This window comes from Hemicordylus capensis, chromosome 3 (assembly GCF_027244095.1).
Source record: "Hemicordylus capensis ecotype Gifberg chromosome 3, rHemCap1.1.pri, whole genome shotgun sequence".
In the NCBI taxonomy this organism is placed as follows: domain Eukaryota; kingdom Metazoa; phylum Chordata; class Lepidosauria; order Squamata; family Cordylidae; genus Hemicordylus; species Hemicordylus capensis.
In genome coordinates this window covers 20,297,367-20,323,523 of record NC_069659.1, presented here as the reverse complement: position 1 = coordinate 20,323,523, position 26,157 = coordinate 20,297,367, and the positions used below count along the sequence as shown (strand labels likewise).

The 26,157-nt window shown below is 44.8% G+C and overlaps 1 protein-coding gene across 13 annotated transcripts in view; it reads left to right on the top strand.

Annotated features, from left to right (window-relative positions):
* SLC36A4 (solute carrier family 36 member 4) overlaps positions 1-26,157 on the top strand; it is a 183,861-nt gene that overhangs the window by 84,043 nt on the left and 73,661 nt on the right. The window contains exon 11 of one of the 13 annotated variants that reach the window (XM_053311408.1): positions 16,867-16,914. The exons of the other annotated variants lie outside the window; for them this stretch is intronic. Within the exon in view, the coding sequence (XP_053167383.1) occupies positions 16,867-16,901 (35 nt within the window). The 3' untranslated portion in view covers positions 16,902-16,914. Of the gene's footprint in view, positions 1-16,866; positions 16,915-26,157 lie in introns of those variants that run through there. 13 annotated transcript variants of the gene reach the window in all.

Genomic DNA, 26,157 nt, shown 5'->3' with positions numbered 1-26,157 from the left:
TCAGCTGGCATTGAGGCTGTTTTGGTTCCTGCACAGCTTAACTGAATTATGTCATGTGCAAATGTGTCAAGATGATTTTCTAGATGGATATGACGTGGTGGTGGTGAATGTTTATCTGATGCGTGGGCTAGCAGGTAATTCAGCATATGCCAAAGACCTTGCCAGAACAGCAATGATGTCATGTTTAAGCATGACGTGCAAGTGTCTTGCCCTGTTCTTTTCTCAAAGAGAGCAGGAAAATCGAGGGCAATCTATACACAATCCATACATGCACAGCAGGAAGGGAGCCGCATTGTGAGTTACTCCATTTATGATCAAAGTACACACTACTTTTTCCCTTTGGAGAAGAACTTTTCCCAATGACAAGTGGTTGTATAACAGTTTATGGAGTACAAGTAAATTTTAGCCCGTTGATTAACGGGCGCTAGGAAGGGAAGGGGCCCATATTCGCCCTCCCGCCCGGCTCTGCCGCCGCCTTGGCCGGCTTCCCCCGCCGCCTCTTCCCCCCTCAATCAGCGGCCGGGCGGACTCTGGGGGCGCCGCTGCCGGCCTCCGTGGCTGGGCCATTCGTGGTCGGCTCTGTGCCGCCGGCCGCCGCTGGCCTCCGTGCCGCTGGCCTCTGTGCCGCCGCCGGCCTCCGCTCTGTCTTTTTTGGCCGGGGCGGCGGCTCTGCTGCCGCCTCGGCCAGTTTCCCCCGCCGCACACCCGGCCTTTTCGGGGCGGCCGCTTCTGGCCGCCCAAGATGGCCGCTGGTCGTGTCTCCCTTGCACTGTTCTGGGCATGCGCTTCGCGCATGCCCAGTACAGGCCAGGGAGGCACGAACACACGCCTTGGTGTCCGTCCGTGGACGGACACCAAGGCTTTTATTATAGAGGGTAACAATGGCTTAATGTGTGCTTCTTAAGAACAGCCCTGCTGGAATAGGCCCAAGGCCCATCTAGTCCAGCATCCTGTTCCACACAGTGGCCCACAAGATGCCTCTGGGGATCCCATAGGCAAGAGGTATGTGCATGCCCTCTCTCCTGCTGTTGCTCCCCTGAAACTGGTACTGAGAGGCATTGTGCCTCTGAGGCTGGAGGTGGCCCACACCCATCAGACTAGTAGCCATTGATAGACCTGTCAACCACGAATCTGTCTAAGCCCCTCTTAAAGCCATCCAAGCTGGTGACCATCACCACATCCCATGGCAAGGAATTCCATAGATTAATTCTGCGCTGTGTGAAGAAGTACTTCCTCCTGTCGGTCCTAAATTTCCCGACCTTCAGTTTCGTGGGGTGACCTCTGGTTCTAGTGTTGTGAGAGAGGGAGAAAGATTTCCTCCTCACAAATAAGCACAGCATATATACTTAGGGGTGCGTTCACTTTTTAAATACAGAACCTCTTGAGTTTAGAAAATTCTGTAATTCTTGAGTGGCTAATGATGATATAAATGGTTGGGGATTGGGGGCGGGGGGAGATTTTGTGCTGGAGAACCCAAGGCAGTTTACAAGAAAAATGAAGAGTGGAAATGTTATGATGTCAAACTGGGAAAGGTTCCATAAAATGCATGATGTTTAAGTTAAATCAGGTTGCCCTGAGAAACTAAATAGTCCATTAAAAGACCGCTTAAATTAAAAGGAGGATCTGGCCTTCTAAAGGTTCCAGTGCTGGGCTCAGGTTTGCCCAATATTAAACTGTCCTTTGCTGCCTAAAAGCAAAGAACGGTTGAACCACCAGTTTGCCACCACAGGCAGTTGATGCCTGGCTCACATCTTGATCACTGCTAGCTGACCAAACCTGGCCTCCATGTTGCCTTTTGATTAGGCTTAAGACCAATTAACATTTTGCTTACAACTCCAAGGAAGCACCTCAGGCGAGTGCAGGTTTGCTGCTGCGCACACTGCTGGGTCGTGCTTTCACAGAGGCATTGTTTTGCTTTCACAGAGGGATCATTTCTGCTCTTCTAGAGCATATGCCTTGCAAGCAGAAGGTCTCTGCTTAAATCTCTGGTAGCAGGACATCTGCCTGAGGACCGCCCCCCCCGCCCCGCCCGAGAGCTGCTGCCATTCAGAGTGGAAAATCCTGGCCCAGATGGACCAATGGTCTGACTTCATTAGGCTGACCCTATATGTTGCTAGGAACAGATACCTGCTGCAGCTGAAGCCTGTAAATGTAGCTCCCGTGATTTGCCTGATTATATTGCCTACATCTACATGTTGCTGGATCAAAGGCTTGCCATATCAGTGTTCAATTTCTCACAGTGAATTAACTATTCATTTCATTTGTAATACCAACCACTCCTGATGGCTCTAGGCTAGGGGTTCTCAACGTTGGGTCTCCAGATATTATTGGACTTCAACTTCCATAATCCCCTGCCCCAGTGGCCTTTGGTTGGGAATTATGGGAGTTGAAGTCCAATAACATCTGAGGACCCAACGTTGAGAATCCCTAGGCCATTCACAACTATGTCTCTGTGCAAAGCAGAAAGCATGAAGGTAATAGCTATCATAGCATCTGTCTGTCTGTCTGATCAGTTGTGATAGACCTCTTCTCCATGGACTTGTTTAATCTCCTTTAAAAGCCCTCTAGCCACTGAATGGCACAGTGAGGAAGCAACCTGCCTAGAGAGCAGGAGGCTGTTGGTTTGAATCCCCACTGGTGTGTTTCCCAGAACATGGGAAACTCCTATATTGGGCAGCAGCGATATAGGAAGGTGCTGAAAGGCATCATCTCAGACTGTGCGGGAGGAGAAAATGGTAAACCTCTCCTGTATTCTACCAAGAAAACTAAATGACTCTGTGGTGGCTAGGAGTCAACACTGATTCGATGGCACAACCTTTCCTAAAAGCCCTCTAAGCTAATGGATGTCATTACATCCCATGGCAGCAAATTCCATAAATTATGAATTATCCTTCCCCTATCATTCTTGAATCTCTGCTCTTTGTTGTTTTCAAAACTCTGTGACTCCAAGTTCTGGTGGTTTTTGTAAGAGAGGGTGAAGAACCTGTTAAACCAGTTGCTTTACATGATTTTTAAAAGTTCTGTTTTCCCCTTTTCTCCTTTTCCTAAATTACAAAAAGGAAAATTTCCTTTTTCCTAAATTACACGCTCCCAAACACTTTATTCTCTCTCCTTTGCATGCCCTCCAGCCCCCTGATCACCTTAGCTACCGCTTCCTGCACTTCTTCTAGGTCTGCAATGTCTTCTGGGATCAGGTAACCTGGGCTGAATATAGTATTCCTAGTGTGGCTGCACCATAGATACGTTGAAGGGCAATACAAATCTGTTATGCAGCCAGTGGCTTTACAGCTGTTATCTGCTTGTGGGGTAACTCAATGCATGTGGTAGACCAGTTGACTCGATAATCTACATTGCAGTCACTGAAAGTATCTGTAGTGCACATAGCCTGCAGTTTGCACTAGCTGAATGCTAGAGGGGGGCAAAAGATGAGTGTTCCCCTCCCTCTCAGTTTGGAGATCTTTAGAAACCCTCTGGCTGGAACCGTTGAATGGCACTCCTACTGTATGTGTCGTCATGGCTGCTGTGATGCTTGGTGCATTTCCTCTTCAGATGCAGTTCAGTGTGCTCCAGTTTTTGTATTCAGACATTGAATCCTTTATCTCTGTACCAGTTTGACTGTCATCTGGGGGCAGTGCTTAAGAGAGCTCTTGTCAAAAAGATCCTAAATGGAAAAGACACATAGAACTTCAGCGTCTGTTGAAAAGCTGGTTTTCTATAAATGTCAGACCTTCTGGTAATGACCAAAGAATATATAGAGGCACAGCTTCCCAATGGGATAAGTTGAAGGGTGGATGTTAACCTAAATTAGCAATACTTTATACCATAGAGAATGAAAGTTTAAATGTAGAAAATACTTGGCTAAATCAGTTTTCTTTAATGTTAAATTTCTCTACTCTCTTTGTTGTTAGAAAGTTAGGGCTTGCTTTAATCCTAGTCCTGAACCTTCTTTTGGAGTATCAGGTTTTTACCCTCAAACACTGTGCAATAGAGAGAGTATCTCTGAACATGTGCAGAAGGCTTTCTTTAGCAGTGCGTTACCACAGCTTACACAGAAACTTGCAAGTTAGAGAACAGATGCCAAAGTCCCAAGGTGTGGCATCTAAGCTGTACCAAGCCCTGTCATATCCCTCTCTCTCTCACTCTCTCCTTTAGCTTGAGGAAGAATGTAAGAACTCTGCTGGATCATACCAAAGGTCTATACTAGGGATGGGCAACCTTGACACTCCAGCTGTTGCTGAACTAAAACTCCCATCATCCCTAGCTACAATTTATTGTGATGGGAGTTTTAGTTCAGCAACAGCTATCATGACTAATAGCAAGTGAGGAACCTTTCCTCCATGAATTTTTCTGATCTTTTGAAGCCATCTATAAGAAGCTGTGGGTAGTGCCTATCATTTCTGCTCATAACACTCTAATGTTGTGATTTGAAAAATCCTGCCGCAAGAAAATGTAGGGTATGTAGAAATATTGATCTCTCCAAAAGAAGGGAATAATTTTATTTTGCTGTATTTATTCCATTTGGTGTGTGTGTATGCATTTCCTCATGTTTTCCACTCCACTTTTTAGGAAATTCAACTTGAAAGTAATCTCCACTATAGAAGTAATATTTCAGCCATTGCAGTGCAAGAGAATGGTTCTTGCAGATGTAGGGCTGTAGTGTGATTTAAAAAAAAAAAAAAAATCCAGTCTGCCCAAGGCTCCACTTAAAATGTTTGGCAGCTCTTATTCATGAACAGATATGTTGGATGAGCAGAAGCTTGCTGGTCTTGAGGAGGGAGGAAGCAACAAGCTTGTAGCAACATTTCTACAGCAAGGATATAACATAAATAAATAAATCACCAAGAAAACGAGAGGGGAAGGAGAAGCTCGGTCTGCTAGAGCTGAGAATCTCCTAGGGTTGGCTGGCTGGCTGGCTGGCTGGCTGGCAGTGTTTGTGTCTGCCAGAGGGGAAGCCTGAGTGGGGGATTCATTCCAGGGTTAGGGCCCCAGCTTGTGGGAGGACTCATATTCCTGAGCTGAGTCAGTTTGACTGCTGGTGTTGAATACAAGGCTTGGACCAGAGGAGCTTTGCTCCCAGGAGCTTTGCAAACAGATAACAAAGGAATTTTGTAGGAGTTTAGTGGGAGATTGGTGGGAAAAGCTGTGGGGTGACACACAAGGCAAGAATAAGGTATTACCCAACCTTTGTCATTTTCTTGGAGGACAAAACTAAAAACCATTAATTAGCTGACAACTGTACCAAGTACCTAGGTTCAAACCCCATATACTTTAAATACCTAATAAAATTAGTTATGAAGATGAAATGCCAGCAGGGGAGGGGCTGTTTCCCAGTGTATTGCACAGAACGTCGCATGTATGACTATCTGCCTGGGGGCAGCAGTTATGGGTGTGCGCTTGGTGCAAAGAGCTCTTGGCTCTCAGGGAACAAGTTCGTTCCCTTGAAGCCAAGGTGGCTGTCCTGGAGAAGCTCAGGGAGGTAGAGATGTGTGTGGATGAGACCCTCAGGGATGTGGTAGAGGCATCCCACTCCCATGCTGACTGGGCTTCTGTTGTCATGGAGAATGAGGGTCTCAGGAAAGGAGGACATCAGTCTGTGGAAGAGGGAAACACTCCATTAGCAGGGACCCCTTCCTTGGGTGATGCACCCATATCCTCTTGCACAGAGGATACTCTTCCAGGGGGTGGGGGCCTTTTAGTAGTGGTGATTCAATCATTAGGGGCATAGAGAGATGGGTCTGTGACCCACGTGTAGACCGCATGGTTACTTACCTGCCTGGTGCAAAGGTTGTGGACGTCACGCTGTGTCTAGGTAGGCTGTTGGGCAGTGCTGGGGAGGAGTCAGCTGTCGTGGTGCATGTTGGCACCAACAATGTTGGGAAATGTAGTTGGGAGGCCCTGGAAGCCAAATTTCAGCTGCTGGGCAGCATACTGAAGTCCAGAACCCCCAGGGTAGCATTCTCTGAAGTGCTACATGTTCCACGCACGGGGACAGTGAGACAGGCGGAGCTGAGGGATCTCAATGCATGGATGAGATGGTGGTGCCTGGAGGAGGGGTTTAGATTCATTGGGCACTGGGATACATTTTGGGGAAAGTGAAGCCTGTACAAAAGGGATGGTCTCCACTTGAATCAAAATGGAACTAGACTGCTGGCGCTAACAATCAAGAAGGTTGCAGAGCAGCTTTTAAAATGACACCTGGGGGATTGCTGGTGGGAACAAGGTGGTATCTGCTTTGGCCAGAAAAATCCCTGAAGGTGTGAGGGTGGACATGTTTCAGATAAACCAGAAGGGGACAGAGTAGAGCCAGGAGTTGAGCAGAAGGAAATACAGGGCAGCTTTCCAAATAGGTCAAATGATGGTAAGGGGGATAGCACACATCAACACCAGGTGAGGGACCCGGTGTATAGGTGTCTCTATACCAATGCCAGAAGCCTTCGAGCCAAAATGGGTGAGCTGGGGTAATTGGTTACTAATGAAAACATAGATATACTGGGTGTAACAGAAACTTATTGGAATGGTGAGAACCAGCGGGACATGATTATTCCTGGATATAAACTCTATAGAAAGGGACAGGGAGGGGAGTGTTGGGGGAGGAATGGTGCTGTATATCAAAGAAGGGATAGGTGGACTGGAATGAATCCTCCACAGAATCCACAGAATCATTATTACGAGTAATCACAGAATCATTATTACGAGGAATCATTATTACGAGGACTCCACAGAATCATTATTACGAGGACTGAAAGGAAATGTGTTACTAGGGACATGCTATCGCCCTCCGGATCAAAGCGCTGAGAGTGACTTGGAGTTGGAGAAACAAATAAGAGAGGCGTCAAAGAGAGACAGGGCAGTAATAATGGGTGACTTCAACTACCCACACATAGACTGAGTAAATTCACATTCAGGTAATGACAGAGAGCCAAAATTTCTAGATGTGCTAAATGACTGTGCCTTAGAACAGTTAGTCGTGGAACCAACCAGAGCGATGGAAACTTTGGATTTAATCCTGTATGGTGCCCAGAACCTGGTGTGAGATGTCAGAGTTGCAGAACCATTGGATAGCAGTGACTATAGTGTGATCCAATTCAGCCTATTTGTGAGTGAAGAATTGTCAAGGAAGTCCAACACATATGCGTTGGACTTCAGAAGAGGAAACTTCTCAAAAATGAGGCGACTGGTAAGAAATCAGTTGAAAGGGAAAGTCAGGAGATAGTACTCCAGATAGTATGGAACTTATTTAAAACCGCAGTACTAGAAGCACAGTTGGAATGTATACCAAGAAGGAGGAAAGGTACCACCAAGTTCAGGAGTTCAGGTGCCAGCGTGGCTAGCAAGTAGAGTCAGGGGAGCTATAAAAGGGAAGAAGATTTCCTTCAGAAAATGGAAGTCCTAGCCAAATGAAGAGAACAGGAAGGAACATAAACTCTGGCGAAAGAATTGCAAGGAGACAATAAGGGATGCAAAGAGAGAGTTTGAGGAGCATATAGCTAGAAGTGTCAAGGGGAATAAAAACTTCTTTAAATATATCAGAAGTAGAAAACCTGCCAGGGAGGTGGTTGGACCCTTAGATGATGAGGATGTGAAAGGGATTATTAAGGACGATAAGGAGATTGCAGAGAAGCTGAATGAGTTCTTTGCATCTGGCTTCACGGTGGTGGATACTGACCATATACCCTCTCCAGAATTGAGTTTTTCAGGTTTAGCCGCTGTGGAACTGAGTGAATTTGAGATGACAAAGGAAGATATTCTAAACTGTCTTGAAAAGCTAAAAATTAATAAATCGCCAGGGCCAGATGGCATCCACCGAAGAGTTCTGAAGGAACTCAAATGTGAAATTGCCGATCTCCTAGCAAAAATATATAACTTGTCCCCACAATCAGGCTTTGTTCCAGAGGACTGGAAAGTAGCCAATGTGACTCCAATTTTTAAGAAGGGATCCATGGGGGATCTGGGAAGTTACAGGCTGGTCAACTTCTTCGGTGCTGGGTAAATTGATGGAAAGCATACTTAACGACAAAATTGTTAAGCATGTAGAAGAACAGGCCTTGTTGAAGGAGAACCAGCATGGCTTCTGCAAGGGAAAGTCTTGCCTTACAAACCTTTTGGAGTTCTTTGAGAGTGTCAACAGGCATGTGGATAAAGGTGATCTGGTTGACATAATATACTTGGACTTCCAAAAAGCTTTTGATAAAGTTCCCCACCAAAGGCTCTTGAGTAAACTTAGCAATCATGGAATAAGGGGACAGGTTCATATGTGGATCGGTAACTGGTTGAAGGACAGGAAACAGATAGTAGAAATAAATGGACAGTTTTCACAATGGAGGGAGGTAGGAAGTAGGGGTGTGCACGGATCAGTTCGGAGGCCATTCTACTGGCCTCCGAACCGGTCTGGAGAAGGGGTGGTTTTGGTTCGGGAGGGTTAGGGTGGGGGGTTCCATTAAGGGCGGGGGGGGGCTTTACTTACCCCTCCCACCCTTTCCCGCGTTGGCGCCATAAATATTGTAAGAAATCCGGGCGGCAGGATCCCTCGCCGCCCGCTTCTATTACCAATTATGGCTCTGCTCCTCGGAATTTTAAACATTGGGGGGCGCCAGGGTGCTTCCCTGCCGCCCCCTCGAAGCCCCCTGCTGCCGCTGAAGCCCCTTTAAATCTCGCCCGGACCGGAGATTCCGGTGGAGAAACCGCGCTCGGGCGGGCGGCAGCGAGACGTCCGTCCGCCCACCCGCTCCCTGCCTTGCCGAGTGCAAAGTGCAGGGAGCCTTCTGCGCACGCGCGAAGAAGGAACTAGGAAGCCTTCTTCGCGCGTGCGCAGAAGGCTCCCTGCACTTTGCACTCGGCAAGGCAGGGAGTGGGTGGGCGGACGGACGTCTCGCTGCCGCCTGCCCGAGCGCGGTTTCTCCGCCGGAATCTCCGGTCCGGGCGAGATTTAAAGGGGCTTCAGCGGCAGCAGGGGGCTTCGAGGGGGCGGCAGGGAAGCACCCTGCCGCCCCCCGATGTTTAAAATTCTGAGGAGCAGAGCCATAATTGGTAATAGAAGCGGGCGGCGAGGGATCCTGCCGCCCGGATTTCTTACAATATTTATGGCGCCAACGCGGGAAAGGGCGGGAGGGGTAAGTAAAGCCCCCCCCGCCCTTAATGGAACCCCCCACCCCAGCACCGAACCGCAGCTCCGCGGTCCAGTGCACATGACTAGTAGGAAGTGGGGTCCCCCAGGAATTGGTACTTGGACCAGTCCTCTTTAACTTGTTCATAAATGATATGGAAGTTGAGGTGACCAGCAAAGTGGCCAGATTGGCAGATGACACTAAACTATTAAGGGTAGTCAAATCCAGAACGGATTGTGAGGAACTCCAAAAAGATCTCTCCAAACTGGGTGAGTGGGCAACAAAATGGCAAATGCGGTTCAGTGTAAGTGAGTGTAAAGTGATGCACATTGGGACAAAACCCACCAACTTCACATATACGCTGATGGGATCTGAGCTGTTGGTGACTAACCAGGAGAGAGATCTTGGAGTCGTGGTGGACAGCTCATGGAAAGTGTCGTCTCAGTGCGTGGCAGCTGTGCTAATTCTATGCTAGGAATAATTAAGAAGTGGGTTAAAAATAAAAATGCTAATATTATAATGCCCTTATACAATTCTATGGTGCGGCCACAACTGGAGTACTGCGTATAGCTTTGGTCACCGTGTCTTAAGGATATTGTAGAACTGGAAAAGGTGCAGAAGAGGACAACCAAAATGATCAGGGACCTGGAGCACCTTTCTTATGAGTCTAAGCTACAGTATCTGGGGCTCTTTACCTTGGAAAAGAGGTGACTAAGGGGAGATATGATCGAAGTGTATAAAACTATGCATGGAGTGGAGAGGGCAGACAGATAACTTTTTCCAACCAACAGCAAACAAAAACTATTATAAGGACTATAGAGAGAGGTGCAGCTACTTGACTGTTCTGGACTTACCTGGTTTCCAAGCTGTGCCTGTTGGGTTGCTCATAAACAGAAGGCAATCTTGGAATTCTTAAAATTAAAAGAAGCCTAGAATTTTTGTATTAAATACACACACTTCAGACAGAATAAGTTTGAAATTGTTCAATTAGTAATTTCAGTTAAAATACCATGATTTATTTAGAAGTTTTTTAAAAAAACCCTCCCTCCCAAGAGGTGAGAGAGTAAGGGCAGATGAGGGAGCTAGCAACAGGCTTTCATCAAATTCCCAGAACAATGGGAAAGAAAGGAGGTGTTTGTTAGTTTGTTATGAAAAGAACTCCCCACAGGCAGTATCGGTCCACCGTATTCCATCCCTTTCCCACCCCATTTTCTAGATCTCTGGATGCTACTAAAATTTGCTAGTGAAATTTTCCAATAGAAACAAGGAAAGGAGAAGGTCCTAGCAAATGCTGAAGAAATCCAGTGCCTTCTGAGGGCTTGGTTGAGTCCCTACCTTTTCTGAACTCCGTTTGCTTGGAAATGGAGTGCCCCCATTTTGCAAAAACTGACCATGTTTCTCACACACACACAAAAGGGAAACCAAGAGAATGTGCTCTCTAATAAAAATAAGGTTTCCTGCTTTCTTCCAGCCCCATTTAAAAACTGTGCCTGCCTCCAGCTGCTTCCGATTAGTGGTTAGGTAAATCAATAAAATCTGAGCCTTTCCTTATTGGCTGAAGCTCCTGGAGAGCCTGGAAGTGGCTCCTGGAAGATTAGCCCACCTTGTGACAACAAACAAAGCTGATTATCTGATTAAAGATGATTATTGGCTAGGAGGCTTTTTGATATTAAAATTGGGGAGCGAATTCTTATGTTAATGTTGTCCATCAAGGGCACGGAGCCCAACCTAGCCACATAGACTGCAGGTTCTGTAGCAGTAGAATTTTGAGAGATAGGATGCATATGTTACTGAATTTTAATTTTATTGTTAAATTTCTATACTGCCTTTTATTAAAACAATCTCAAGGTGGTTCGTACAAATTAAAACAAGACTACAGAAATTAAACAATTAAAATATCAGCTAGAACATAAAAATACAGATCTGATTAAAAGATTAAACAAGTTCTAGTAAGAACTACTCAGCCTACTTTCCTTCTACTGTCTCTACAACTGGACTAAATTCGATTTAAATTGAGGTCCACAGGTTAGATCTCTTGCATCTCAAATGTTCATGCATCTGCCATCTTGGATCGGGGTGGAAGACATTACAAACTATACCATTGAGGTGTCCCTGTGTGTGACTCACTACAACTGTTCCAAATTTGGTTCAAATTGGTTAGACAGTCAGCAGGTTAATACGCTTGTGCCTCAAAAGTCGTTACAGCCACCATCTTGGTTCAGGGTGGATGACATCATCACTCCATTGGGGCATCCCTATGTGTCCCTACAGCTGCAGCAAATTTGGTTCAAATTGGTTAAGTGGTTTACAAGTTAGCCCACTTGCACCTCAAAAGTTTGTGTTCACCATCTTGGAGTGAGGTGGATGACATCATCACAAACTACTCCATTGAGGTGTTCCTATGTGTCCCAACAACTGTACCCAGTTTGGTTCATATTGGTCCAGGCGTTGCAAAGTTGATGCCAGGGACACACACACACACACACACACACACACACACACACAGACTGCTGGGTGATCTCATGCATTCCAGAGTCTGGAGGCAACAACTGAGAAGGCCCTGTCCCACATGCACGACAGCCAAGTCTCCCTCATTGTTGGCTCCCGGAGCAGAGCCCCCCTCCCCGATGACCTCTTCAAGCAACTCTTGGGTGCAGGCGGTCCCTCAGGTATGCAGGGACCAAACCGTTAAGGGCTTTAAAGGTCAAAAACAGCACCTTGAATTGGACCCAGAAACAAATTGACAGCCAGTAGAGGTCTTTCAAAATGGGTGTGATGTGATCCCAGTGGGAAGCTCCAGATAAAATCCTAGCTGCTGCATATTGCACTAACTGCAGTTTCTGAATATTTTTCAAGGGCAGCCCCACGTAGAACGCATTACAGTAGTCCAGCCGTGACATGACTAAGGCATGGGTAATTGTGGCTAGATTTGCCTTCTTGAGAAAGGGATGCAGCTGGTGCACTAGCCGAAGCCGTGCAAAGGCATCCCTGGCCACCTCCTTCACCTGAGCTTCCATAAGCAGAGCTGGGTCCAGCAATACTCCCAAGCTGTGTACTTCAATTTCTATTCAAAATGATACTCGCCTAACTATAAGTTGTTAGCACGGCAGCTGCAGGTGGAGATCTTTAGGGGAGCCACCACTGGTGCAGACCCAAACCTTTGAAGTTATTGCATGGGGCTGATGTGTAGCCATCACCCAGCCGCTGAGACTTTTAAACTAATAAAGTTTGACTTTTCTAACTTATCAGCAGTAGACCTGTTGTCTGTTTTCTGAGTCGACCCCCAAGCACTGATCTCCTGACACCCTTGAATTAAAAACGTCATAAGAGTTACATAATCCACCAGTTTTGTTTACAGGCTTGTGACCGTAAGAAGCTTGAGTTCAGGCTGAATATCCATTCAAAAATGAGTGAATGTGTTAAATTCAAATGAATGAGTCAGCCCCGCTGTTCGGCAACAAGTAATATAAAGCAAGAGATGCACTAACAATACTGATCCTTTTCTTTTATCTTTTCACTTTACATGCTTTTAACTCATTTTATATTAATCTCTTGACAACTTTTCTCTTTTCCCCTCCACCCCATGCTTTCAGGATTGTTCAGGACAGACAATTCAGTGACTCAGATGCCATTACTGCATATCTTTCTCTCCTAGGGTACAGGAAAAGACAATGCTGTTGTAGCTTTTCACCATCCCTACCTGCCTCTACAAGAATAGAGAGGGGAAGGTGCTTTTTACAGTCGATTGATCCAACTAGTGCTTTGTCTATACCAGTGTAAGAGTTAAATAATGTCAGAGTTTGGTTGGATTAAATATGATTAGATGGTTCAAGTGAGCTTGGCAAGGCTCAGGTGAAGCATCTGATTGGGCCCTATTCCGGTAATGTTACTGTTTCATCCCAGGCAGTGATGAAGTCTTGGAAAGCTGTTCCCAGAATGCCCCAAGTAAAAGAATTTAGTTTATTCTGCTAAAGCTTTATTTGATTTGACCACTATCTAAGTGTGAAGCAACAAGCCAACTGGTTGGGACTGACAGCTCCTATGTCGGAGGTCCCGTCGAACCTCAAACAATCTAATACAATTATTTTTATACCCACTAATAATGATAGTTGTTTACTGCTTTCTGATTTGATTTATTGATTTATTGATTTGATTTGATTTATATACCATCCTTCCAAAAATGGCTCAGGGCGGTTTACATTAAAAGAAAAAAATTAGATTAGATCTCCCTTGCTTACACATATTACATGACCAGCCCCCCAAGAACTCAGTACCGTGTCAATGTACAGGAAGCTGTGGCTACATGTTTTTCTGCCTCCATGATGAAACCCTCCTCATGTTATCCGCATCAGCCTAAGGTACTTCCCCACCTAGTCAGCTTCTGACTCACAAACAAGAGTAAGGTCACTCTTGAGGACAAGTGGCCTACTCCTAATCAGGCCTGTGCTAAAGTTTGGTCAAGCTAAAACTCTTCGTATTAATAGCTACTGTAGCACCAATATGCTCCTAATAACCAGAAAATTGCCCAATTAAATCCCCCAATACCAGTCAGCCTCACTGTTTTCCAAGCAGGGGCCGCTCTGGCAAAAAACCTTCCATGCAAAAGCCCTTTCCCACTGTACTGACCTTTGCACAGTATTGTACTTTCCTGGGAAGGACCTTTTTAAGAGAGATAGAGCCCTTTCTTAAGAGCTCTAGGAGGAAAGCACTGGGAAAGGGTACACTTCTCAGCACTGTGTACAAGATGGTGCAGGGGCTCAAGCGGGCTCTATTTCCCTTAAAGGAGCCCCCTGATGCTAGGCAAATCACAGCACTGCATGGTGAGAATCGTCATCTCCACCTGGTGCCAGGGGGACTGTGCAGAATATTCAGCAGAAGCGACACACAGGCCCAAAAAACAATTAAGGAGCCATTCTTAAGATTGGTGGGGGCTGGGGGCTCCCACTAGCCCCTGCCAATGAAAAACATTGGTGGCAGCTTTCTAAGCTTTGAGATGGGGTCTTTCCCAGCCCTACCAGGAGATACCTGGGATCTTCCTCATGTAAAGCATGTGCTCTGTTTATTCTAATTCTTTTTCTTTTTTGTTGGTGCTGCTCTGGTGTATTGCTGTAGTTTTATTGGTAGTTCTTATTTAAAAATAATCCCAAAGCAGCTCACAACATATTAAAAACTATATATATTTATTTATTTTAATGAGAGGCAGTAGCAATAAATACATTTTAAAAAGTAATTTTATATACCACTTTTTAACTTGTGGCTTACAAAGTAAAAGAAACTGAGGTCAGGGGAGTTCTTGTCCCCAAAAGTCTCACAGTCAGTGTTCCCTCTAAGGCGTGCGCACGCATACACGTTTTTATGTCCACTCAGTTAAATTTAGGTTCCACTCAGATTGCATCAGGAAGGTCCCACTCTGAATACACATACACACACACTCTGCTTTGACACTGCCGCCCAGAACAAAACTCATTCCGTCTGTAGTTGAATAAATTAGAAGGTACATTGTTCAGAGTCTATACAAAACACCTGCAACCATCCCGGGAGGAACACTCTGTTGTGTTAAATAAGGAAGTTGCTACCCACCAGGTAAATGGAAGAGCCACCACTTTACATGGTACCTCCCTTTCCCAGTTAGTAGGGGTACCATTGGTCCCCATATGGGGGTGGAAGGTAGCAGAAACTGGGGTGAGAGGGAACACCCATGGGTAGCTGACTGTCTCGTGTCTCCCATTACATCTGGGTTCTTAAAGGTATGCAAACAGTGCCCAAGATACAAGGTGGCAAGTGGTTGAGTGCCCATCAGTTTGGAAGTGAAATGGAATAAAAACACAAACTCAGGACTCGTAGATATACAGGAGTATGCTCTTAAAAAAAAGAGCTCCTGTGAAGAAAATTGGGCAGCCTGTGTGAGTTTGTTGATGTCAATCAGGTCTACGGTGGAGAATAGCTTAGAGCTGGAATGTTGAGGTTTCATCCAAATCTTAAGAGAGTTCAGGGGATCTTGATGCTTGCCTTTCCATTGAGGCGAGTGTTACTGAGGCTCTGAAGCTCACTGACAGACTTTATTGACGGAGGAGAGCTGGTCTTGTGGTAACAAGCATGAATTGTCCCTTTTGCTTAGCAGGGTCTGCCCTGGTTGCATTTGAATGGAGACTACAGCAGCTGAACACTGTAAGAAATTCTCCTTAAGGGATGGGGCCGCTTTGGGAAGAGCATTTGCATGCTTGCTTCTAGTTCCCTCCCTGGCATCTCCAAGATAGGGCTGAGAGAGACTCCTGCCTGCAATCTTGTAGAAGCCACTGCCAGTCTGCATAAACAATACTGAGCTAGATGGGCCAAGGGTCTGCCTCTGTATAAGGCAGCTTCCTATGTTCCTATGATGTCTCCATGATATCCATGTGGCCCCAAGTTCCTTGTGTAAATGTAATAATGCATCTGAACCAGCCCTAAGTAGCTTGTATCCAACAGAATTCTTTCGTTGCTTAGTGGTTGTGGTCTGTACTGAAAGTAACATTATTATTTTTTTAAAGTGTAGTGTTAGGTTTTGAAAAACCTTTCAGATAGAAGATTCCTGATAATCACAATTCTTCAATAAACCCAGTGCTTTAAAACTGTATAGTCATTTGATGTGAATACTGCCTGTGCACTTAAAATCTGGCTCTGTTTGCTTTCTTTTTGTCAGCATGAGGCTTCATAATTTTCAGAAGGGTCCAAGGAACGAATATCTTCAGAAACCTGAATGCATAAACCTAATATTCTGTGAATGGTGGTGGTGTCAGGAAATGCTGCAGTAATATTGATTTTTAATTCAAACTTCCTTTGCACCTGAAACTCCTTAAGTTAATATGCTTGATGACAAAAACCACCCAATTCACAACTTTCTTTTTAAAAAGTAGATAAACTGAGGTTATATTTGCCTCGATCACATCAGCTGCTATACTGAGACAACTATGCATGGGGAAACCAAAGTAAGGGTCTTGTGTTTGTGTACCAGTGCTAATTTGCCTTTAGTGTTTGTGCACTCGTATACCAGTGTTCGTGTACACACAGTGTTCTGTGTTTGTGCACAAGTGCTAGTCTGCTTCCTCAAGCTAGTGTTTATGGCCCAGCAGGTGCCTTACCCTTCTCTTTGAATCACGACTGCAACAACCATATATCCTTGAGAAAGTATATCCTTTGCATGCAGGGGTCAGTCCTTAGTCATGACAGAGATCCCTTAACAGAAAGTGTTGATGATAATGACTACTACTATGTATATGCTACTTTTCAACAAATGTTCCCAAAGCGGTATACACGGAAAAATAACATATTAAATGAACAAGACGGTTCTTATTCCACCTTGAGGCCTTGTAGAATTGCTGTCAGAGTAGACAGAACTAGTCTGGATGGCCTAAGTTCATATAAGCTATGTTTGTGTTTGAATGGCTATTGCTCTGCTTTAGAGAAGCAGAGGCCCCTCGAGAATCCACAGGAATTCATAGGTTGGCCCCAGCATTCCTGAACAAAGCATTCCTGGGAAGTGGTGGAGGCTCTAGATACTTCTTACCCCTTTACATTTTGATGATCTGAATTGTAGAAGTCTGTGCTGAACCTCATCAACTGGTTTATTGAAATCTATGGTGGTTTCTCTCTCTTTTAGGTGGGGGGTAGCAGCATTCAGTTCCTATTCGGTCAGTACAAAAAGGAATTCAGTAACCAGTGTAGGCACTTTGAACTTGTTTAAATATATTTAATGCAGAATAATACCAAACTCTCTTGTTTGCAGTGTGTTTCTATAAAAGGACTACATCGATAGCTTAAGAAGAAGAAAAATGTAAGTGTTGAGAAGTCTTAAAAGGAATTTACAAAGAAATGCAACGGAGGGGGGGGGGGAATTAACCATACAATCGAAAGCCGAGTGTTTGTCTGAATCATTTATTTTGAACAGGTTATATCTTTTTAAAGATTCAGTTTTGGTTCAGATTCAAGGCAATTGAGAGACTTTTTTGGTTCAGGTTCCCTCAGGCTTTCTGATAAAAATCTTACCAAGGACCTTATCCAGCTCCCGTCCACACGCACACTAATGTGAAATTGAACTGCCTATAAGTTGTGCTGGGCAGCCTGCCCTCACAGAGGAATTAAAGGTTGCATATTCAAAATATTGTGCTTAAAGTGGGGTATGCACACATGTGCATGCTCCCCCCACCCTCTCTCTGGAAATAGACACCACATAGAAACCACATAGGAGCAATGTAGCAATAGCAATAGCACTTACATTTATATACTGCTCTATAGCTGGAAGCTCTCTAAACGGTTTACAATGATTTAGCATATTGCCCCCCAACATTCTGGGTACTCATTTTACCGACCTCGGAAGGATGGAAGGCTGAGTCAACCTTGAGCCCCTGGTCAGGATCGAACTTGTAACCTTCTGGTTACAGGGCGGCAGTTTTACCACTGCGCCACCAGGTTTCTTGTGTTTAGTAACAATATTGTGGAAGCTCCTATGTGTGTATACAGTGGCCTGAGACCCGAGTCCTGGCATTAACCACTATTGATCATTATTGCAGCAGGGAAACAAAGACAAGAGGAGGATTCTCTCTCCTCCCCCCCCCGCCCATTTGCATTAATCCTAAAGTATCGTGGGATATAGCTGTTACCCAGGCAGCCAGGTGTGAAAGGTACAGGAAGAACATACATGTTTGTCAGGCTTCAGTAAAATTGAGTCTTAAAGCCAGATAAACAAAATGGGGAGCCTGGCCAGGCTTTAATGGGCAGCCTAAAGTAGCTACCCTACTTAAAACAAAGGTAAAGGTGAAGTGTGCTGCCAAGTCGATGTCGACTCCTGGCGACCACAGAGCCCTGTGGTTTTCTTTGCTAGAATCCAGGAGGGGTTTCCCATTGCCATCTCCCGTGCAGTGTGAGATGATGCCTTTCAGCATCTTCCTATATCGCTGCTGCCCGATATAGGTGCAAACTGCATAAGGGCAAGGTCTGAAAGGCATGTGGCACAGCAAAGCTGAAGGGTAGCAGCTCTGGAGCTGGTCAGTGCCTAGATGGGAGACCTCCTGAGACCCCTCTGGATGCTACTTTGAGTTCTGTCATAGAAGGAAGGCTTGCTATATATATAAGTTTGCTGACAGCTTTCCTTTTTGCAATAAAGGCGGAGAGATGAAAAGACGCTGAGTTCTTTTCTTCCCTCAAGTAATTTTATTTTCAACAATTCATTCACATTAAGTAAAAGTAAAGTGTGCCATCAAGTCGATTTTGACTCCTGTACACCTACTAAATCCCAATGTATTCCCATTGCCCTTCCATTTAATTTTCCTGGGAGTATTGAGTTCAGTGAAGCTTCCCCCTAGGAATAGATGGGTGGATATGACTCTTAAGAATGTAAATAAAAGTTCTATGGAACTTTATTTTCTGTCTGCTTAGCTTTTCAGTTGAGAAACTTGCAGCTTCATTTATAGCAATTAAAATCCACAGAAAGGTACAACATAATTAGGGATAAGTTGTTCTTCTTGTGTCCCTCCCCCCCCCGCATGCAACTCTTCCCTCAAGATAGCGGGGGCAGAAAGAGCTTCAGGAGGATTTGGGGGCTGGCTGACATTAAAGATGCCAACCCACGGAAGTAGCTCTTCTGTTGAGCTGAGGAATGCCACTTAAGAAACCCCAACTCAGACCTTCAGTTATTCACTGAGCAGGAATTGTACAATGTCTAATATATCCAATTAACTCTTTAAATATATCCTGCTCTTTTTCAAACCAAAATGGCTAGCAGTGGAAAAACAAATTTAAGCAAAACTATTGCAGAAGCAGGCAAAGTGCTTCCAATCTGGCTTAAATGTGACAGCAAACATGTTGTGTCTAAATGAATTCCTGAATAAAATGCATGGGTAAAGATAAACAAAACCTATGCAGACCGTCTCTGGCCAGTAGAATTCAGTGCTAGTTTGGGCAAATGAGGCAAAGGAGAATTGCTTAAATTGTTAAAATATTTATATCCCACATTTCTATCTTGAAATAGGGCTCTCAAAGTTACAGCTTATAAAAATGGAAAAATATTTTTCCAACAACAAAGCAAAAACAGTATCAGAAACAAACGGAGCAAGCATCCTACCAGAAGGTGTAGTTCAGTTAGATTCTTTTCATCTGATGCCTCAAGGCACAAAGAGGCCACCAAATCTTCTGCTACCAAGTTTCACAGTCTCAGTGCCTGCACTGAGAAGGCCTTGTACTGTGTTCCCACTGACACTCAGAGGTTGATGGAACATTGGCATGGCCTTCTCAGAAGAACAAAGCACTCTGGTGGGTTCATATGGAAGTGCAGACTTGGGGGTGATGAAGGAAAATAGCGTCAAGAAGCAGCCACTGCTGCCAAGGGAATGGAAAAGTACCAACAGAATCCATATAATGCAACTCTTGTCTAAATTTGATTGGCTTACTGATATCTCAGCCTAACCTACCTCACAGAATTGTTGTGAAGATAACCATATACACTGCTCTGGACTCCTTGAAGGAAGAGCAGGATATCAGTGTAAAGCGGAAAGTGGCAACTAAACTTCAGGGTCTGCCCTGCCTCACCTCGCCCCCTGGATTTTTGAGTAAGGGCAATTCATTCTGAAGCCTTCTGCTGGGGACATGTGCTTGCAAGTTAATCCCACACTTAACCTTGGTGCATGGATAGGAGTAGGTAGACTTTGGAGGCCCTCCACCAGATGCCCCAGCCCTCGGAGGCAAGGTGGGTTGTGACTGGGGAAAGGACCTTCTCGGCTGTAGGGTTCTCTCAGCAGGGTGTTTATGTTATTGTCCTTCAGATACCAGGCAAAGACCTTTTCCTCCCAGGCTTCTTCTAGAAATAATTACGTTAGCCCTCCTTTTTAGACCACTGTGGATGATTGTGTTGCATTTGTTTTAGCAAATACTGTTCTGCATATTTTAGCCTACTTTCCAGTGGGAAGATACTGATGAGATCACTCCAGGGGTGTAGCTAGGGGATAGGGGGTCCGTGTTTGCCTCTCTCCCTGGCAGCCCCACAGAGTAAGGGAGATAATGAAGGAAACAGGGAGGGGTTGAGCTGTGGGCCCCTGAGAATTCCATGTTAGGGATCATTAGGAAGGGGACTGAAAATAAAACTGCTAATATTATAATGCCCTTATTCAAAAATATGGTGTGGCCACACCTGGAGTACTGTGTACATTTTTGGTCACCACATCTAAAGAAGGACATTGTAGAACTAGAAAAGGTTCAGAAGAGGGCAACCAAGATGATCAGGAGCCTAGAGCACCTTTCTTATGAGGCAAGACTATAACACCTGGGGCTTTTTAGCTTAGAGAAAAGACGACTGCGGGGAGACATGATAGAGGTCTATAAAATCATGCATGGTATGGAGAAAGTGGAGAGAGAGAGAGATTCTTCTCCCTCTCACACAACACTAGAACCAGGGGTCACTCCATGAAATAGATTGCCAGGAGGTCTAGGACCAACAAAACAGAAGTACTTTTTCACACAATGCATAATCAACTTGTGGAATTCTCTGCCACAAGATGTGGTGACAGCCAACAACCTGGATGGCTTTAAGCGTTTGGGTAACTTCATGAAGGAGAGGTCTATCATCAGCTACTAGTTGGAGGGCTATAGGCCACCTCCAGCCTCAGGGGCAGGATGCCTCTGAATACTAGTTGCAGGGGAGTAACAGCAGGAGAGAGAACATTCCCTCAACTCCTGCCTGTAGGTTTCCAGCGGCATCTGGTGGGCCACTGTGTGAAACAGGATGCTGGACTAGGTCGGTCTTGGGCCTGATCCAGCAGGGCTGTTCTTATGTTTGTATCTTCTCAATTATAGCTAAACCCCTGAATCACTCGTGTGAGTGTGTGTGTCCCTCCAACAACATTTGCATTGACAGCGGGATAGAAATTAAAGTAACAGCATATTAAAGGGAACCCCAGTTTGTGTGCTTGTTTTTGTTTTGTTTTGGCTGGTCACTCAAAGTTACATCCTTTTGTAACTTATGCTGATGGCCAGATATTAACTAAATTCACAGCACATGAGAGGATGTCCTAGGGGTAAGAGTCACCATTTTAAAAGAAGCAGAAAGTAGGCTCTACTTATAACCTTTTGCTGCAATATACAATGATCCCCCCGCTAACAAGTCAAAATAAGTCATTCTTCTTCCCCACAAAACATCACAGCACTCTCTTTCTGTGTAGAAAGTCTGTACATGAAGGCTTGATTGCTTTGCCTTTTTTTGCAATTGGTAAAATGTTTGAATAAAGTGTTGTCCATTGAAGCAGCAGTGACAAAAAACAACAACCCTAAAACAAAACCCCTCAAATGCAACATAAAAGCTGCAGATGCTTTTAAAAATAAAACTATTCAATTAAGGGAACAGTTACAAAAAATGTGAGCTCAGTTTTCTGCTGCTTTCCCCAGGTAAATTCACTGCATTAACCTCCCACTCTTCTCTTCATTGAAATATCTTATGCTAACCCTTGAATAGTTAGAAGCTATTTCTAAATTCTGCAGAAGATCTTCAGCTACCATAATTAGATCTGTAGACCTTCACAGTGGCCTGCTCAAAAACATGTAAACAGATGTGGACAGTGTGTGGTGGTGGGATCTCCAATACTGCAGTTGAACCCAATGTAGGTGGTCTAATTCTCAGTTTCTTTGCCCAGCAGATGTCATGTCCATGGGAAAGGTCCCTCATAGTTTTGATCTGGATAGAGGTCAGGAGAGTAGCCAAATGTATTCTAAGCATTCCTTCCTTAAAAAAAAAATAAAAATCCTGACTGAGAGCCATTTCTGGGTTTAGACCATTTTCAGCAACTTTCTGTGGTACTGTCTGGATTGAGGTTGAAATTTCAGCATAGTTGCAGTATTAATCTCTTGGGCACAGTGTTTCCTCTAACAGGGATTCCCAGATGGTGTTGACTGCAACTCCCATAATCCCCAAGCAAAGGTTATTGCAGCTGGGGATGCTGGGAGTTGTAGTCAACATCTGGGAATCCCTGTTAGAGGGAACACTGCTTGGGCATCTAGAGGGAACACTGCTTGGGTCTCTTAGTAGAGTGATGGATGAGGAAAGGAAGATGTAGCAGAGCTTAATTCCCTTAGTGATTCAGGCCTGGATGTGTTCTCCAGTGATGAGCTCAAGAGAAGGCAGTCTATGTTTCATGCTAAAGCACTTAAAGTGCTGTATCTGGGCAATCCAATTTCTGTGGCTTGAAAAATCATGCAAATAAACCAGATTTGTGTTATTCCTTCTGCATAACTTAGTATGGCTTTGCTTCTTATTGGGGGAAGGAATAAGAAGCTATTCTAATTGCTAGTTCCACTAATTTGAATCCACTGCCATTCTGATTTCAGCAGGCGTTGTGCACACGTTTGCAGACATAAGGGCTAGAAATTTGCTCTGGTGTTTATACAAAGGGTGTCAGGGGGACACACTTGCATTTTCCCTTACAGAACTATAGCGACACAAGCCTGAGGCACGTCATACCACAACAGCCGGATATAGTAGCGCAGTATTATTCCAATATTGTGAAAGGGACACGATGGGATGGGAAGCAAAGATACTTGGTCAAAGGTTGCCTAGGTAGTTTGGTGTTGATGTGAGGTCTGAACAAAGAATGTTCTGTTTTGCACTCCTACCTGTGCTTCCTTCATTCTCCATTTTTCTTTAAATACATAATCTTTGTGGGTATCAACCTGACTATGAAGCAAACTATTTTTCTAGCACTGGTTTTGGCCTTGTGTAAACAATGTTACAGTATATACATAGGTTGACATCCTGACTAACTAAGCACCAGTGTTTCCGGAGAGTTCCAGGATAATGCTTCAGCAGTGCTTGCATGTGTGGGAATTTCAACAACCTTCCCTTCCTCGGTAGCCCTTTGTGTCACCTGAAAATGTCCCTGAGAGCTCTGTGACCCCTAGGGACTTATTTCTGGGTGGCACAGAGAGCTTCCCGGGGAATCACTGTTCCCTCTAACAGAGATTTTCAGATGTTGTTCACTGAAACACCCCACCTGCAATGGCCTTTGCCTGGGGATTGTGGGAGCTGTAATCAACAACATCTGGGAATCCCTGTTAGAAGGAACACTGCTGGGGATGGGGAGGTTGTCAAAATTTACCCCCACTACTGAGCCGGCAGTGGAGCTGTGTGAGCTGAACTCTTCAGAAGCACCAGTGCTTTTCTCGTTGCACGGGTGCTTCCTTCGTCAGGATGTTTGCCCCTCTGTGTGTGTGTGTGTGTGTGTGTGTGTGTGTGTGTCCTTTTCAGTTGAATTGTCTAGATATGTGACTGGCTCCCTCGTTGTCCAACTTCTGGTGAGTTGCAAACACATATCTTTTGTGTAAGTTGGCATTGTTTTTCAATATATCTTTGGGTGTATTTCTAACCCATTTTGTAGTCTATGGACTGGAATAGAGCTATTCTTTAATAATGTGGTGCATATATGTTCACATTTGTTACGTTCAGATGCCATAAACAAACAGTGGCTTGTTCCAAACAAGGAATGAAAGATGCTCATTTCCATCCTGTAGGTGCGAAGAGGGAGAATCTCTCAATCTCAGCGTTTACCATGGCTCGCTCATATAATCTAGACCATGGCCAGATCAGTGTTCTTCAGTGCTTGGCCAAGGAACTAGGGTGGCTCCCATCCACTCTAAGTGTGGTTCCCATTGTTTATTGGGCCTGTGTGAAGCTTCAGATGAAACTCAATACTGTGCACAGTCCCCTTGGCACTGTGCAGAGGTGGCCATTAGCACCGGGAAGTGCCAGTGGGGCTCCTTTTAAGGGAAACGGAGTGCTTTTGAGTCCTTGAACCATCTTGGAAGGCATGCCGGGAGTGCTGGGAAGTGTAACCTTTTCTAGTGCTTTCCCCACAGAGTTCTTGAGAGGGTGCTATCTCATCTAAAGCACCCTCCCAGCATTGAGAAAAGTGCAGTGCTGTGGGGAGGTGAGCACAGTGGGATATGGCTTGCACATTGAAGGGTTTTTTTGTCCAAGGTTGCCCCCGCTTAAAAAATAGTGTTGATCACTGGATTAGATGGTGTCTCACTTTGGCCACCCTCTACTTATTTCTTTAAACATGCAGTCCACATTTTTTCAAGGGAGTTAAAGTGTCTATGCTTTAAAACCAAACAGCTCAAACTGAAACTTCAAGATATGGGTATTCATACACATTTTTTATATTGAGAAGCAGGGGGGAGAAAATTGTTGCTTTGAAAAGCTAAGCTAATAATGCTAAAGGAAACAGTGTGTATATATATATATATATATATATATATATATATATATATATATATATATATATATATAGTGTGTGTGTGTGTGTGTATGTATATATATATATATATATATATATATATATATATATATATATATATATATAAACATAAACTCATTCCCTACGTGAGCCAGTATAAAGCAATTTCATTCAATAACTGTTGCCTGAGGAAAAAGGAGCTTCAACTTGTCAGGATGGGTGTGCAGATTTATCAAATGGTGAAAGTTGTTCATTGTTGCTTTTGGCTTGGCAGAATTTTTATCTTCAATTTTATTTGTGCTGCTCTTATATTTTTAATTAGCAAACCGCACAGCCAGCAGTTGATGCAGCTTAGGGAAAAGGGGGGAAGAGGTGATATTAAAATCCTACATAATAATGATGTAGCCTTGGCAGGGGGCAGGGAAGCTCCAGATCCTTCCAAATCCAAGAATGTAAACATTCTTTTGAGGAGAGACGTGGAATGTATAGTAACCAGGTTAGAGCAATGTGAAGGTATGGCACTGCAGGTGTTGGCTATAGACAACCAGGAAATCCTGGGGCAAATCTTGCTGCAACTGCTGTGCCATCTGAATCTGCATGGAGGAGTGTTCATAGCAAGTGCTTCATCACTGGGAAAAGTCCTCTCCTCTTGTCCTGTTCCAGGTAGGGACCAGCACAAGTGTCCAATGGCTAGCATGGGGCAAGGCTGATCAGGATAGGTTGGATCAGTCTGTCAGGTCTGGCGGAGATCAATTCAGTGGTCTGGTCAGATTGTGATTGGGAGAGCTCCCAGCCTGAGAGCTGAGCAGCCATCCAGGAGAATGGAATGTCCCTTCCTTCATTAGTGGTTCACTTTCCCAGGCTCCTCCCTTATCTTGTAGAGCAGGGCTGCTCAACTTTGGCCCTCCTGCAGATGTTGGTCTACAGTTGCCATAATCCCTGGCTACTGGCCGCTGTGGCTGGGCATTATAGACCCCAAAGAACTTTGGGACCTAAGCTGAGCAGGCCTGCACTAGAGTCTGCAAGGACTTAAAGGGGCATGAACTGATTCTATAGATGTAGGCTCCTGTGGCAGGGAGCGGGATTTCTACTGCAGAAGCTTGAGGCTTGAGTGAATCCTTGGAGAATGAAGGCAATGATTTATCCTTAGGGTATGGCTGAGGCAATGGCTCCATGAGGTCTGGTGACCCCCTCTCCTCTCTCATCCCAGTATCCTCCCCAGACAAAGGTGTCTTCAAGGTTGGGTTTGTGACTCCTCTCCCTGGTCAGCACCCACCTTGCTTCTGGAGACAAGGGTGCTTGGAAGAGAACTTCCAACACAAATTCCTGGCATGTTCAAATGCGAGAACTCTTCAAGTTCTGCACAGCCCTGTCTGAGGCACTATACCACTAGAATTAAGCACTTGCGGTGCTTGTGAGGAATTCTTGAACCTAAAGTACCAGGCAAAGGAAGATGTGCTTTACTGGGTCAACATGTTGATGAAAGGGCCTCTGCTCCATATCCTTGGAGTAAGCATGTTTGAAATGTAAAGACATCTTTAAAGGGCTGCTTCAGTTTAGACAGATGGGTTAGTGCAAGGGTTCTCAAACTTGGGTCCCCAGATGTTGATGGACTCAAATCCCATCACTTCCAGCCACAATGGCAACATCTGGAGACCCGGGTTTGAGAACCCCTGGTTTAGTGCATATATAGCTTTGGGATGGGGATTTGTGCTGCCATTTTGTGCTAACCAAAGTCAACACAGATTTATTTCAGCAAGCTTGAATGGGGTGAATGAATCGGGGGTGGGGGTGGAGGTACAGAA